Raw genomic sequence first — 15516 nt, 5'->3', positions numbered from 1 at the left:
ACTGTTTTCGCTGGCATTTTCCTGTAAAAACTGTTTCTTTTTGTGTTTATTGCTGTTTCTGAAGGGTCTCCACAGGTGGTGCAATTTGCGGTGGGGGTCCGCGGGAACCGCTATTTTAAAGGGCCAGCGTCCAAAAAAAAAATGTTATTACTAATATGGAGTCCCAGGATAGCAAATTCCCCACAGACCTGGTTGGTGCTTCAGGAACTCCTGAATCCTCTTCCATGGCCTCATGTGCTGCTTTTGCGACTTTGGAGTCCAATGTGGAACTGCTGATGTCAGAACGCACTTCTCAAAAACAGCCTATGCCCCCTCAGTCTTCTGACTTAGTGCCTGATTTGGTTGCCACAGACAGCGTCCCCCCTGAGGGGTCCCAGTGCTCACATTCAGATATGGAGGAGGAAGAGCGGAGAAAAATGTGTGCGATGTCCCTTATGTGGGTAGTCGTCTTTTTGGGGACACTCTGGATGAGTTGATCAAGGTGCTTACGGGGGGCAAAAGTACTCTTTTGCCCCGAGCCTCTAAGGGGAAACCACCACACGCTGGGCAGGGCCCTTCTTTTAAGGTTCATTGTGGGTCCTTTTGTGCCTTTGGGGTGCAGGATAAAGGGAAATCCTTCAAGACCTCAGGTGGTCACAAGAAGCCATGGTCAGGGAAGCCCAAGGCCGGTCAGGCGGGTTCAGCAGCCCAGTCCACCTCTTCCTGAAGGGACGCCCTCACCCGTTTCAGGGGTGGGGGAGTCTGCATTGTTTTCAGGGACTCTGGTTGTCCCGAATTTAGGACAGGTAAGTTCACAAACTGATTTGTTCAGGGTACAAGATCGAGTTTCGATCTCACCCCGCAGACAGGTTCTTTCCATCAAATCTCCATCTGACTCCCGATCGTTTCAGAGATCTCAAGGGGGCGGTTTGAGATCTTCTCGCCCAAGGAGTCATTGTGCCAGTCCCTTCACGGGACAGGTTTTATGGTTTTTACTCCAATCTGTTTACGGTGCCCAGAAAAGAGGGCAAAGTGCTTCCGATTCTGGACCTAAAGTCTCTGAACCATTTTGTGAGAAGTTCCGGATGGAATCCACCCGGTCGGTGGTGGCATCATTGAGTCCAGGGGACTTCCTGGCCTCCATCAACTTGAAGGATGCGTATCTGCACATCCCTGTACACTAGGGTCATCAGTGATATCTCCGCTTCGTGTTGGCAGAGAAGCATTATCAGTTTGTGGCATTGCCCTTTGGTCTCGCTTCGGCTCCCAGGGTATTCACCAAGGTTTTGGCTCCGGTGTTGGCTTTACTGCGTTTAAAGGGGATTGCGGTCCTCGGTTATCTGGACGACCTCCTGTTAAGGTCCAGCTGGTGCGCCACCTTGACGAGCGATCTGTCGATCATGGTTCAGACTCTCCAGGAATTTGGGTGTACCATCAGCTTCCAGAAGTCGGCTCTGACTCCTTTGGTTCGCCTCCCGTACCTGGGGATGGTCCTGGACTCTGCTCAGGCGAAAGTCTTTCTCCCGTAGGACAAACTCCGGACCATGCAGGGTGAGATCAGGACCCTCAGGGACAATGATCTCTCCTCTCTACGGGCCTGCATGCTTTCCCTGGGCCTGATGGTTTCGGCTTTCGAAGCTATCCCATATGCTCAATTTTACACGAGAACTCTGCAAGCAGAGATGCTTGCCAGGTGGGACAGAACGCCTCAGTCGTTGGACAGGTGGATTTCTCTGAGCCACCTCGCAAGATCGGATCTTTTGTGGTGGCTCCTGTCATTGACTCTGACACAAGGCAAGTCCTTTCCGGCCTCTGCTGTGGACGGTGATCACCACGGATGCCAGCCTGTCGGGCTGGGGTGGAGTTCTGGGCATGCTTTGTGCCCAGGGGACATGGTCGGCGGAGGAGGTCTCCTTACCAATAAACGCCTTGGAGCTCTGAGCAATCAAGCTCTGCTTGTTCCGTTGGTCAACCCTGTTTCAGGGTTGCCAGGTTTGGGTACAGCGGCACAAAGCCACGTGTTCTGTTTTGCGCTATTGAATTGTTGTATAACACTAGTCAGACAGCTTAACAATAATTAAGAAGTCAAGAAATGGGAGACATCAGATCTGTATGTATTCTTTTTTTCTGTACAACTTTGTAAAACTACAACATAAGCATAAACAAAACATGCGTGTCAGTACATTAAACATTATACAGCAGCTTCACTCTATCAGTGAAAGTACTCACAGACAATTCAATCATTAGTCCAGGAATAGATCAAGAGTTCCTCTGCATGCAGTTTGCTAGATCCAGGAGCAGTTAGGAAATGGAGGAAATACAGTTCCAGGTTAAAGGTTACTGCCTCTCACTCTGAGGAAAATACCTCTTCTTGTCACGCTCTGGCAAATAATAACTAACTCTGACCATTAGATGGCAGCAACGTCAAACAACATTGTATAATGTTAACAGTATAATCTGTAACAACGCATTGCACACCTTTACTATGAACAATATGGGCAGAACACCACGGCAGTGGCTTACATCAATCACCAAGGGGGCATCAAGAGTGCCCGGGGGCGGCCAAGGAAGTGGCTGAGATCCTCTCTTGGGCCAAGAGTAGAGGGTAATAATGTCCGACAGGATTGGGGATGCCACTCAGTGCACTTCTTGCGGCATGTATGCGTTCCTTGATGATCCAATCGAGGACGAATACTGCTGTGCAGGATGTGAGCGACTTGTTGCTCTGGAAGCCCACATCGTGGATCTAAAGAACACAGTGACAAGACTGCGTGGCATCTACAACCTGGAAAGGAGCTTGGACTTTACCCATCAGGCGCTGGCAGGGGTCAGCATAGAGGAGGGAGGAGAAGAGGAGACGCAAGCAGCAGAGGTACGCAGCTGGGTGACTGTTAGGAATGTTAGGGGGAGGAGTGTCAGGGAGGCCAGTCCTGAGTTGATAGACCCCAACATGTTTGCCGAGTTGCAGGTTGAGGGGGATATCAACTCAGGGGTGGCAGTGCTGGAGCATGCGCCCTCCCCCAGCTGCCAGGGGGGGGGTCGGCTCCAGGAAGAAGGGGGGCCGTAACTCAGGAAAGGTTAGAAAGGTTGTGGTAGTGGGGGACTCAATTATCAAGAGGACAGAGAGGGCAATCTGTAAAAAAGATCTCGTGAACCGAACAGTATGTTGTTTACCGGGCGCCCGCGTTCGGCATATCGCAGATCTGGCAGACAGATTGTTGTGTGGGGCTGGGGATGACCCAGCGGTCATGGTGCATGTGGGCACTAATGACAAAGTTAAAGGTAGGTGGAGGATCCTTAAGAACGATTTCAGGGACTTAGGTAATAGATTGAGGAAAAGGACCTCCAAGGTGGTTTTCTCTGAAATACTGCCTGTACCTCGAGCCACACAGGAGAGGCAGAAGGAGATTAGGGAACTTAACAAGTGGCTGAGGAACTGGTGTAGGAAGGAGGGGTTTGGGTTCCTGGAGAACTGGGCTGACTTCTCAGTCGGCTACCGGCTCTTTAGTAAGGATGGGCTGCACCTTAATGGGGGCGGTACAGCTCTTTTGGGGAGAAAGATGGCCACCAAGTTGGAGGAGCTTTTAAACTAGGAGACGGGGGGGAGGGCGCAGAAGTAGAATCAGTCAGGAGGGAGCAAAGGACTGAAGGCAGTTGTAGGGTCAGCAGCGACAGTAGGTCCACAACGTCAATCGGTAGGTCTGTGTGGGAGAACCGCAGACCAAACAGGAATAAACATAACCAATCACGTTTAACTTCCGTAAAACTAAGAGGGGTATATGCTAATGCCAGGAGCCTAGCTAATAAAATGGATGAGTTGGAAATGTTAGTACATGAGGAGGACATAGACCTAGTGGGAATAACGGAGACTTGGTTGGACCCCTCACATGACTGGCTGGCAAATATCCAAGGGTATTCAGTGTACCGGAAGGACAGGGTAGAAAAAAGAGGGGGAGGGGTATACTCTCTCTACGTCAAGAATAATGTAAGGGTGATAGAGAGGAGTGACATTACGGAAGGGATGAGTATGGAGTTAGAATCCGTGTGGGTAGAACTCCATAGGGAAGGAGAAAAGGGAAAAGTAATTGTGGGGGTTTGCTATAGGCCACCTAAACAAGGGGAGGAGGTAGAGCTGGAATTTTTAGCACTTTTGGGTAAAGTGGCAAAGCTAGGATCAGTCATCATATTGGGGGACTTCAATTATCCCGACATTGACTGGGGAGAGGGGACTACACACTCACATAAGGGCCGTCAATTCACGGAAACCTTACAGGATAATTACATGTCACAGTTGGTGGATTCCCCTACCAGAGAAAACACAATCCTGGATCTATTGATCACTAATGACCCAGACCTAATCTCGGAGGTAGGAGTCCAGGACAACCTGGGCTCTAGCGATCACAGGATGATCACATTTAGCGTAAATAACAATATAGCAAGGCAAGTGGGGAACATAAAAACCCTTAACTTCAGAAGGGCAAACTTTCCAAAATTGTACTTGTTGATGGAAAGGGTAAACTGGGACCGAACCCTGGGATCCCTGACCACAGAGGAAAAATGGGAATGCTTTAGGAACATATTAAGCAAAGGCATCTTGCAGTGCATTCCTATGGGAAATAAATTTAGAAGGGACAAAGCCAAACCTGGCTGGCTAAACCGGAGCGTTAAAAAACTTATTAGGGGAAAAAAATTGGCCTTCAGGAAATATAAATCAGAGGGCACAGTATTGGCTTTCGACCAATACAAGGAGGCAAATAGGAAGTGTAAACACAAAATCAAGATGGCTAAAATAGACTTTGAGAGACAAATAGCGGAGGATAGCAAAAAAAACCCAAAGAAATTCTTTAAGTATATCAACAGCAAAAAAACTAGGGCAGAGCATATTGCACACATAATTAGCGATGATGGGGGGATGGTTACAGAGGACACTGAAAAAGCAACCGTGCTGAATGCTTTTTTCTCATCAGTCTTTACACAGGAATCGGAGGGGTACACTGACCATGACTGTATGGTTAGTAGTAGTACACAGGACTTGCCACTATGGCTAACAGAGGGTGAAATCAGGGAAAGGCTGGATAAACTCAACACAAACAAATCACCAGGCCCGGATGGCGTACATCCGAGAGTACTCAAGGAACTCAGTAAGGTTATATCCAGACCCCTGTTCCTGATCTTTGCGGACAGTATTAGGACAGGAGATGTACCAGGGGAGTGGAGGAAAGCTAATGTGATTCCGATATTCAAAAAGGGTCAGAGGCATATACCGGGAAATTATAGGCCTGTCAGTCTGACATCAGTAGTATGTAAACTTCTGGAGGGGATGATAAGGGACTATATCGTAGAGTTTGCTAAGGACAACAGCATCATCAGTAGTAACCAGCATGGGTTTACAAATGGGCGTTCTTGCCAAACCAATCTCTTAACATTCTACGAGGAGGTGAGCTGTGAGCTAGATAGGGGCAGACCAGTGGATGTGGTGTACCTAGATTTTGCTAAGGCGTTTGATACAGTTCCCCATAAGCGCTTAATTTATAAAATAAGGTCTGCAGGTATCGACAGCAGGGTTTGCTCTTGGATACGGAACTGGCTAAAAGGGCGTGTCCAAAGGGTAGTAATAAACAGCGCGTACTCAGACTGGTCTGAGGTAGTAAGCGGGGTGCCCCAGGGCTCAGTCCTAGGACCAACCTTGTTCAATTTATTCATAAACAGCATTGAGGACGGGATCAGTAGTTCAATATCAGTTTTTGCAGATGACACAAAATTAGGCAGGGCAATAACAGCACAGCATGAAGCAGATATCCTACAGAATGACCTGGACAAAATAACGGAGTGGGCAAAGACATGGCAAATGAGGTTTAACGTGGAGAAATGTAAGGTTTTACACTTGGGGACTAGAAACATAAAAGCACAATACACGTTAGGAGGGGAACCCTTGGGAGAATCAAAAATGGAGAAGGATCTGGGAGTCTTGGTTGATGATAGACTAGGCAACAGCATGCAATGTCAAGCGGCAGCTGCCAAGGCTAGCAGAATATTAGCATGCATAAAGAAAGGGATGTATTCCAGAGATAAGACTATAATCCTTCCACTTTATAAAACTCTGGTCCGACCTCATCTGGAGTATTCTGTCCAGTTCTGGTCACCAGTCCTCAGAAGGGATGTGTTGGAGCTGGAGAGAGTCCAGAGAAGGGCAACTAAACTAATTAGGGGATTGGAGGACCTTGATTATGAGGAGCGTCTGCAATCGCTTGATTTATTCTCCCTGGAGAAGAGACGCCTGAGGGGGGACATGATAGCAATTTTTAAATATCTAAATGGGGATCTAGGCTTAGAAAAAAAGCTGTTCAGTCGAAGGGATTGCATGAGAACTCGGGGGCATACAATGCGATTAGAGGAGAAGCGTTTTAACCTCAGGCAACGTGGGGGGTTCTTTACTGTTAGGGCTACAAGATTGTGGAATTCTCTACCACATGAGGTGGTTTCTGCGGGTAGTATGGTGGCTTTCAAAAGACTCTTAGACGTACATCTCAAGGATCAGAACATTCAGGGGTATGCAAGATGATTACAGCCACACACATCTACACAGGTTGAACTGGATGGACTTTTGTCTTTATTCAACCTCACCAACTATGTAACTATGTAAGACGCAAGTGCCGGAGATTTCGGCCATTCACATTCCGGGTGTGGAGAACTGGCGGGCGTACTATTTGAGTCGCCAGACCCTAGACAAGGGAGAATGGTCCCTGCATCAGGAGGTGTTTCACCTCCTGTGTGCCCGGTTGGGGATTCCGTGGATCTATTCACGCCCTGTCTCAATAAAAAGGTGGGAAGGTTTGTGGCTAGAACCCGTAATCCTCTGGCGGACACCACAGACGCATTGTTGGTGCCTTGGCACCGGTATCGGCTGATTTATGCCTTCCCTCCGATTCAACTGTTATCCAGGTTCCTCCGCAGGTTGGCGTCGGAATGGGTGCAGGTCATTCTGGTGGCCCCAGACTGGTTGCGTCGGTCTTGGTACACAGACATCATGCAGATGGTTGTCGAGGCTCCCTGGCGGCTTCGGCTGAGAGAAGATCTTCTGTCTCAAGGGGTGATCTTCCATCCTGCTTTACAGTCTCTGGCTTTGACGGTGTGGCTGTTGAAAGCCAAGTCTTGAGAGACAAGGGTCTCCTGAATGCTGTCATTCATACCTTATTGAAGGCTCGGAAAGCTACCTCTAGGAAAATTTATCCTCACACCTGGAAGGCGCATATTGCCTGGTGCGAGTCGCAAGGGTTTCATCCCCGCTCCTATTAGGTGGTGAAGGTTTTGGCACTCCTACAGGAAAGTGTGGATCAGCGTTTGGCGCTGACCACGATAAAAGGTCAGTTGTCGGCCTTAGCCATTCTTTTCCAGCATCCCTTGGCGACTTATTCCTTGATTTGCACCTTTATTCAGGGGGTGCGGCATCTGGCTCCCCTCGAGGAAGGCTCCCTTGCCTCCCTGGGACCTGAATTTGGTTTTATCTGTTTTGCAACAGCCTCCCTTTGAGAACATCAGAGGAATACCTCTGCCTGTGTTGTCCCAGAAAGTTGCCTTTCTGGTAGCTATCACATCTGCTGGCAGAGTGTCTGAGTTGGCGTCTCTGTCTTGCCATTCGCCTTATCTGGTTGTTCATTGGGATAAAGTGGTCCTGCGACCCAATCAGTCTTTTCCCCCTAAGGTGGTGTCGGCTTTCCACCTCAATGAAGATATTCTGTTGCCTTCGCTTTGTGCGAAGCCCAAGCATCCCAAGGAATTTGCCTTGCATTCCTTGGATGTGGTCTAGGTTTACCTGTCTGTAACGGAGTCTTTTCGGATGTCTGATTCCCTGTTTGTTCTTTCTGAGGGACCTCGGAAGGGTTTCTGCTGCATCCGCGGCGACCATTTCTACATGGATCAGACAGACGATTGTTCAGGCCTATTCAATAAAGGGGCAGGTTCCTCCTTTCCCTGTGAAGGCACATTCTACTAGAGCCATCAGTGCCTGTGGCTCAGGTGTGCAAGGCGGCGAGCTGGTCGTCTGTGCACACTTTCACCAAATTTCACAAACTTGATGTGATGGCATCCTTGGATTCTTCCTTTGGCCGCAGAGTTCTGAGTGCGGCGGTTGTTTGAAGAGATGTGTTTTTTCTTGTCTCTTCCTAGTGAAGTTCTTTATTATTCTGGGCTAGCTCCTGTTGAGCTTTTGTTGCCCTGTTGGCTCAGTTTTTCTCTGGCCTGGTTGACATGTTGCCTGTTCAGTAGGTTGCGTCTTCCCACCTCTCACTCCTGCACTGCTTTGGGACGTCCCACTCGTGAAGGCTGTATGAGAGGCTGCGACTGTTGGATGATGTAAGAGAAAATAGAGTTTTTGTAAGAACTTACCGTAAAACTCTTTTCTCTGAGTCCTCCGACAGTCGCAGCCCCGCCCCTCTGGTTTTTTGGATCTTGGGGTTGTTGCCTTCCGGTACTGCTTGCTACAAAACTGAAGGACAGTGGTAACTGGATCAGGATAATGGCTGAGAGACGACCCCCTGGAGGTGTGCCTAAGTGTAGAAAGTTTATTAACATTTCAAACTGCCTAGCTTGCTCCTGCAGAGGGCGCCATTACCCACTCTTGAAGGCTGTATGAGAGGCTGCGAATGTCGGAGGACTCAGAGAAAAGAGTTGTACGGTAAGTTCTTACAAAAACTCTATTTTGTCCTTTCTTCAGGACCTCACAGGGGACATCCTGCTTCCAAGTCCACATTGGTCGATGGATAAGAAGTCTGATCGCTAGACCTTATACTCTCAAGGACATATCTCCTCCTACACTTTCAGTTCATTGGAGGACCCGGCTCTCTGCCCTCTGATGGGGAGCTCCTTTGCCCCAATGTCAAAAAAGAGAAAGTTCTTCCTCCCACAAAGCTCCATTTGTGGTAAAAAATAAAAAAGACATACTGTACGTTTTATTTGAGTACAGCGTTGCATGATCTCGGAATTGTCAGTTGAAGTAACACAGTGCTGTATCACAAAAAATGGCCTAGTCATGAAGGTGGATAAACCTTCTGAAGCTGAAGCAGATAATGAATAGCCACATAATTTATTATTATATTTAATAATTTATTTTATTTTATTCCGTTTTATTAGGAATTCCTCCATGTCTATAGAACTTGATGATCAGGAATAGGTTTGGACATTTTTTTCCCCTTTTTTTCGTCATATTTATACGGCATGCCATTATTGTACATTAATATTTATTACATTTTAATGCCCAACTGGTTTGAATAGGTCTTATGTTATAGTGTTTACATACATTTTTTTTTTAATTATTATTATTACCAATGACTTATTTGTTTTTTTAACTTGAAAATCTAGTGCTTTTTTTTTTTGTGTGTTTTTTTTTTTTGTTTTTTTTTTTTTTTGTGCTTACTGGTTTTTATCTTGTATAATTTAAAATTTAATGTGGTTATGCTTTCATTCTATATACCATTTGCAATATGATTCTAAAGACTAACTGTGGATTTTAATTTATCTTGAAATTATGTATAACTACACGTTTTTCTTTTGTATCCTATCGCCCAGCTATGGGTTTTTACTATGTATCTTTTTTTTTTTTTTAATACTATACCTAAAGAAGTGGGGGGGGGGGGTGTCATTTCCCCTGAAACACATCGGTTCTACTTGTTTAATTTTATTGCCAATAAATAACTATACAATTCATCAAGTGATACCTCTTTTTGGACATCCGGCACTGCTCTCCAATCTTCTAAAGTGTTCACTGCTTCCATTGTCTTTATCAGAAAGGTAGCAGCCCTAGACCCCAATGGAGTCTCTCACTTACCACCTACAATTGGGATACAACCCATTAGAAGCAATTCCCACTACACCTGCCACACAGTAACTTGCCGCTAGGCAGCCTCGAGCGGCACCAGTCCAGAGCTGTCTTCCACTCAATTTTGATACAAAATTATGTTTCAGCGGTACCCTGTTGTATGATGTGTTGTGATCTGCTCAGTCCTTTTCACTTTTTATTTTGTCTCTAATACATCCATAATCTCTTTTTTTTTTTTGTCTTGGTATAGATAGCAAAGTACGTTTGGCAACTTTGGAGCTTGCATGTATCCTCCTGAAGCGGCTTGTTCTGTTTGAAGGTGACTGCATCATAAAGAATATCCATTTAGCATGCCTGGAGGTATGAATATTAAGATGGTTATTCATTTCCAATGTTTTTATTGAAGTCTCCAAGACGTGAACATCAAAGAAATAGAAAAAAAAAAAATCTGTAAACATATATCATGGTACAGTGGGTATTGCGGGAAGAATACACAGGTGTCTTCTGACTTGCGCCCCTAAGCCTGCTTGTCTCTCGACAAGCCACATCAAAATACGCTATAAAATACCCATCATAAAACAAAAGAATAGATATATTTTAGGTTTTGCTGTCTCCCCTCGAAAAAACAGTATGGGGGGGAGGAGGAGACCATACCAACTTGGCAATGAGGTAGAAATCCTCACTCCCATTCCTTATGAAAACACTGGAGGCGAGAAGTCTAGTCAATTAAATGGAATAACCCTCAGGATGCTATTTCCCCCCTTCAATACCTCATTCACCGTAGACTACTTCTATTGTCTATCTAGCCGTTAAAAAAAAAAAAAAAAACGCTATGCGTTTTCTTGCCTGTCCCGTCAATTGGGCATCCCGGTAACGCTTGCTGCGGTGATTTACATACAGTGGGTACGGAAAGTATTCAGACCCCCTTAAATTTTTCACTCGTTGTTATATTGCAGCCATTTGCTAAAATCATTTAAGTTCATTCTTCTTCCTCATGAATGTACACATAGCACCCCATACTGACAGAAAAACACAGAATTGTTGACATTGTTGCAGATTTATTAAAAAAGAAAAATTCAAATATCACATGGTCCTAAGTATTCAGACCCTTTGCTGTGACACTCATATATTTAACTCAGGTGCTTTCCATTTCTTCTGATCATCCTTGAGATGGTTCTACACCTTCATTTGAGTCCATCTGTGTTTGATTATACTGATTGGACTTGATTAGGAAAGCCACACACCTGTCTATATAAGACCTTCCAGATCACAATGCATGTCAGAGCAAATGAGAATCATGAGGTCAAAGGAACTGCCTGAAGAGCTCAGAGACAGAATTGTGGCAAGGCACAGATCTGGCCAAGGTTACAAAAAGATTTCTGCTGCACTTAAGGTTCCTAAGAGCACAGTGGCCTCCATAATCCTCAAATGGAAGACGCTTGGGATGACCAGAACCCTTCCTAGAGCTGGCCGTCCGGCCAAACTGAGCTATCGGGGGAGAAGAGCCTTGGTGAGAGAGGTAAAGAAGAACCCAAAGATCACTGTGGCTGAGCTCCAGAGATGCAGTCAGGAGATGGGAGAAAGTTGTAGAAAGTCAACCATCACTGCAGCCCTCCACCAGTCGGGGCTTTATGGCAGAGTGGCCCGACGGAAGCCTCTCCTCAGTGTAAGACACATGAAAGCCCGCATGGAGTTTGCTAAAAAACACCTGAAGGACTCCAAGATGGTGAGAAATAAGATTCTCTGGTCTGATGAGACCAAAATAGAACTTTTTGGCCTTAATTCTAAGCGGTATGTGTGGAGAAAACCAGGCACTGCTCATCACCTGTCCAATACAGTCCCAACAGTGAAGCATGGTGGTGGCAGCATCATGCTGTGGGGGTGTTTTTCAGCTGCAGGGACAGGACGACTGGTTGCAATCGAGGGAAAGATGAATGCGGCCAAGTACAGGGATATCCTGGACAAAGACCTTCTCCAGAGTGCTCTGGACCTCAGACTGGGCCGAAGGTTTACCTTCCAACAAGACAATGACCCTAAGCACACAGCTAAAATAACGAAGGAGTGGCTTCACAACAACTCCGTGACTGTTCTTGAATGGCCCAGCCAGAGCCCTGACTTAAACCCAATTGAGCATCTCTGGAGAGACCTAAAAATGGCTGTCCACCAACGTTTACCATCCAACCTGACAGAACTGGAGAGGATCTGCAAGGAGGAATGGCAGAGGATCCCCAAATCCAGGTGTGAAAGACTTGTTGCATCTTTCCCAAAAAGACTCCTGGCTGTATTAGATCAAAAGGGGGCTTCTACTAAATACTGAGCAAAGGGTCTGAATACTTAGGACCATGTGATATTTCAGTTTTTCTTTTTTAATAAATCTGCAACAATGTCAACAATTCTGTGTTTTTCTGTCAGTATGGGGTGCTATGTGTACATTCATGAGGAAGAAGAATGAACTTAAATGATTTTAGCAAATGGCTGCAATATAACAAAGAGTGAAAAATGTAAGGGGGTCTGAATACTTTCCGTACCCACTGTATGTAGTTACATAGTAGTTGAGGTTGAATAAAGACAATAGTCCCTCCAGTTCAACCTGTGTAGGTGTGTGTGGCCATAATCATCTCTCATACCCCTGAATGTTCTTTTCATTGAGTTGTACATCCAAGAGTCTTTTGAAAGCAACCATACTTCCCGCAGAAACCACCTCTTGTGGTAGAGAATTCCACAATCCTGTAGCCCTAACAGTAAGGAACCCCCTGCGTTGCCTATGGTGAAAGCGCTTCTCTAATCGCATTGTATGCTCTCGAGTCCTCATGCAATCCTTTCAACTGAATAGCTTTTTGTCTATGCTGACATCACCATTGAGGTATTTATAAATTGCTATCATGTCCCCTCTCAGGCGTCTCTTCTCCAGGGAGAATAAATCAATAAATTAAGGTCCTCCAATCCCCTAATTCGTTTAGTTGCCCTTCTCTGGACTCTCTCCAGCTCCAACACATCCCTCCTGAGGACATGGCGACCAGAACTGGACAGAATACTCCAGATGCGGTCGGACCAGAGTTTTATAAAGTGGTAGGATTATAGTTTTATCTCTGGAATACATCCCTTTCTTTATGCATGCTAATATTCTGCCGGCTTTGGCAGCTGCCGCTTGACATTGCATGCTATTGCTTAGTCTATCCTCTACCAAGACTCCCAGATCTTTCTCCATTTTTGATTCCCCCAAAGTTTCCCCCCCTAAAGTGTATTGTGCTTTTTTTTTTTTTTTTTTTGTGTATTGTGCTTTTATGTTTTTAGTCCCCAAGTGCAAAACCTTACACTTCCCCACATTAAACCTCATTTGCCATGTCGTTGCCCACTTGTTATTTTGTCCAGGTCATTCTGTAGGATGTCTGCTTCATGCCGTGCAGTTATTACCCTGCCCAATTTTGTGTCATCTGCAAAAACTGATATAGAACTACTGATCCCGTCCTCAATGCTGTTTATGAATAAATTGAACGGGGTTGGTCCCAGGACTGAGCCTTGGGGGACCCCACTTACCACCTCAGATCAGTCTGAGTATGCGCTATTTATTACCACCCTTTGAACACGCCCTTTTAGCCAGTTCCATATCCAAGAGCAAACCTTGTGGTCGATGCCTGCAGACCTTTTTTTATAAATTAAGCGCTTGTGGGGAACTGTATCAAGCGCCTTAGCGAAATCCAGGTACACCACATCCACTGGTCTCCCTGTAGCTCACAGCTCACCTCCTCGTAGAATGTTAAGAGATTGGTTTTACAAGAACACCCATTTGTAAACCTGTGCTGCTTACTGCTAATTATGTTGTTGTCTTTAGCAAACTCTACGATATAGTCCCTTATCATCCCTTCCAGAAGTTTACATACTATCGATGTAAGACTGACAGGCCTATAATTTCCCTGGACATGCCTCTGCCCTTTTTTGAATATTGGTATCACGTTAGCTTTCCTCCAATCCCCTGGTACATTTCCTGTCATAATACTGTCAGCAAAGATCTGGAACATTGGTCTAGATATAGTATTACTAAGTTCTTTGAGTACTCTCAGATGTACGCCATCCGGGCCTGTTGATTTATTTGTGTTCATTTTATCCAGCCTTTCCCTGATTTCACCCTCTGTTAGCCATAGCAGCAAGTCCTGTGAATTACTGCTAACCATACAGTCAGTGTACCCCTCCTTTTCCTGTGTAAAGACTGATGAGAAAAAAGCGTTCAGCACGGTTGCTTTTTCAGTGTCCTCTGTAACCATCATCCCATCATCGTTAATTATGTATGCAATATGCTCTGCCCTAGTTTTTTTGCTGTTGATATATTTAAAGAATTTCTTTGGGTTCTTTTTACAATCCTCCGCTATTTGTCTCTCAAAGTAGATTTTAGCCATTTCGATTTTGTATTTACTTTTCTTATTTTCCTCCTTGTATTGTTCGAAAGCCGATATTGTGCCCTCTGATTTATATTTCTTGAAGGTAGTTTTTTCCCCTAATACGTTTTTTAACATTACGGTTTAGCCAGCCAGGTTTGGCTTTGTCTCTTCTAAATTTATTTCCCATAGGAATACACTGCGAGATGCATTTGTTTAATATGTTCCTAAAGCATTCCCATTTTTCCTCTGTGGTCTGTGTTCCTAAGGTTTGGTCCCAGTTTACCCTTTCCATAATTGAGCACAATTTGGGAAAGTTTGCCCTTCTGAAGCTTAGGGTTCTTATGTTCCCCACTTGCCTTGTTATATTGTTATTTTCGCTAAATGTGATCATCCTGTGATCGCTAGAGCCCAGGTTATCCTGGACTCCTACCTCGGAGATTAGGTCTGGGTCATTCGTGATCAATAGATCCAGCACTGCATTTTCTCTAGTAGGAGAATCCACCAACTGAGACATGTAGTTGTCCTGTAAGGTTTCCATGAATAGACGGCCTTCTGTAAATGTGTAGTCCCCTCTTCCCAGTCAATGTCGGGATAATTGAAGTCCCCCAATATTATGACTGATCCCAGTTTTGCCACTTTACCCAAGAGTGATATAAATTCCAGCTCTACCTCCTCCCTTTGGTTGAGTGGCCTATAGCAAAACCCCACAATTACTTTTCCCTTTGCTTCTTCCCTATGGAGTTCTACCCACACAGATTCAAACTCCATACTCATCCCTTCCATAATATCACTCCTCTCTATTACCCTTACATTATTCTTGACATAGAGACATAATTTAATAGAGATTTAATTAGGTTAATCTGAGTTATTAAGTAAATAAAGTTGTGGATCCGTATCCAAAATCATTTAACTTTTGGACACAACCACCAAGTATGTAGTGCTGTTCCTTCCCTGCCACAACCTCGGAAGCAAGAGGAGGTAGCTCCTGGAACTTATGCCACCAATTTTACTGGTACCATGTACCTCTGCATCAACACCTAAATTATTTGCTTTGATCAATGAGGTATTTATGTAAAATTTCTAAGCACACAGTGTTATCTTGAACCACACATGAACTTCAAATGTCCCCCCCAAGTCTTGTTTCCACCTATCAATATAAAACAATATTTCTCTGTCGCTCATTGACAAACGTAGTCCTCCTTGATTAATATCAACTCGGGTTATACTGCCCTCTACAGGAGTAGGACTAGACAGGAAAGAAAACGTTCTGGCCACACCCCAGGGGCAGTCCCAGAGGGTATATCCTCTCACTTCCTGCTACAGCAAATCAGTTTTTTTCTGTCTAGT

The 15516-nt window shown here is 45.3% G+C and overlaps 1 protein-coding gene across 2 annotated transcripts in view; it reads left to right on the top strand.

Moving 5' to 3' along the window:
- The window catches only part of CLEC16A (C-type lectin domain containing 16A), a 1483716-nt gene that overhangs the window by 950360 nt on the left and 517840 nt on the right, over nt 1-15516 (top strand). For both annotated transcript variants that reach the window (XM_082262146.1, XM_082262145.1), the window contains exon 14: nt 10044-10153. In XM_082262146.1, the coding sequence (XP_082118272.1) occupies nt 10044-10153 (110 nt within the window). The remainder of the gene's footprint in view (nt 1-10043; nt 10154-15516) is intronic.

Source organism: Pelophylax lessonae (assembly GCF_965119305.1).
Source record: "Pelophylax lessonae genome assembly, chromosome: 6".
In the NCBI taxonomy this organism is placed as follows: domain Eukaryota; kingdom Metazoa; phylum Chordata; class Amphibia; order Anura; family Ranidae; genus Pelophylax; species Pelophylax lessonae.
The sequence above is the reverse complement of the archived record's forward strand: the minus strand, read 5'-3'. Positions and strand labels throughout refer to the sequence as shown.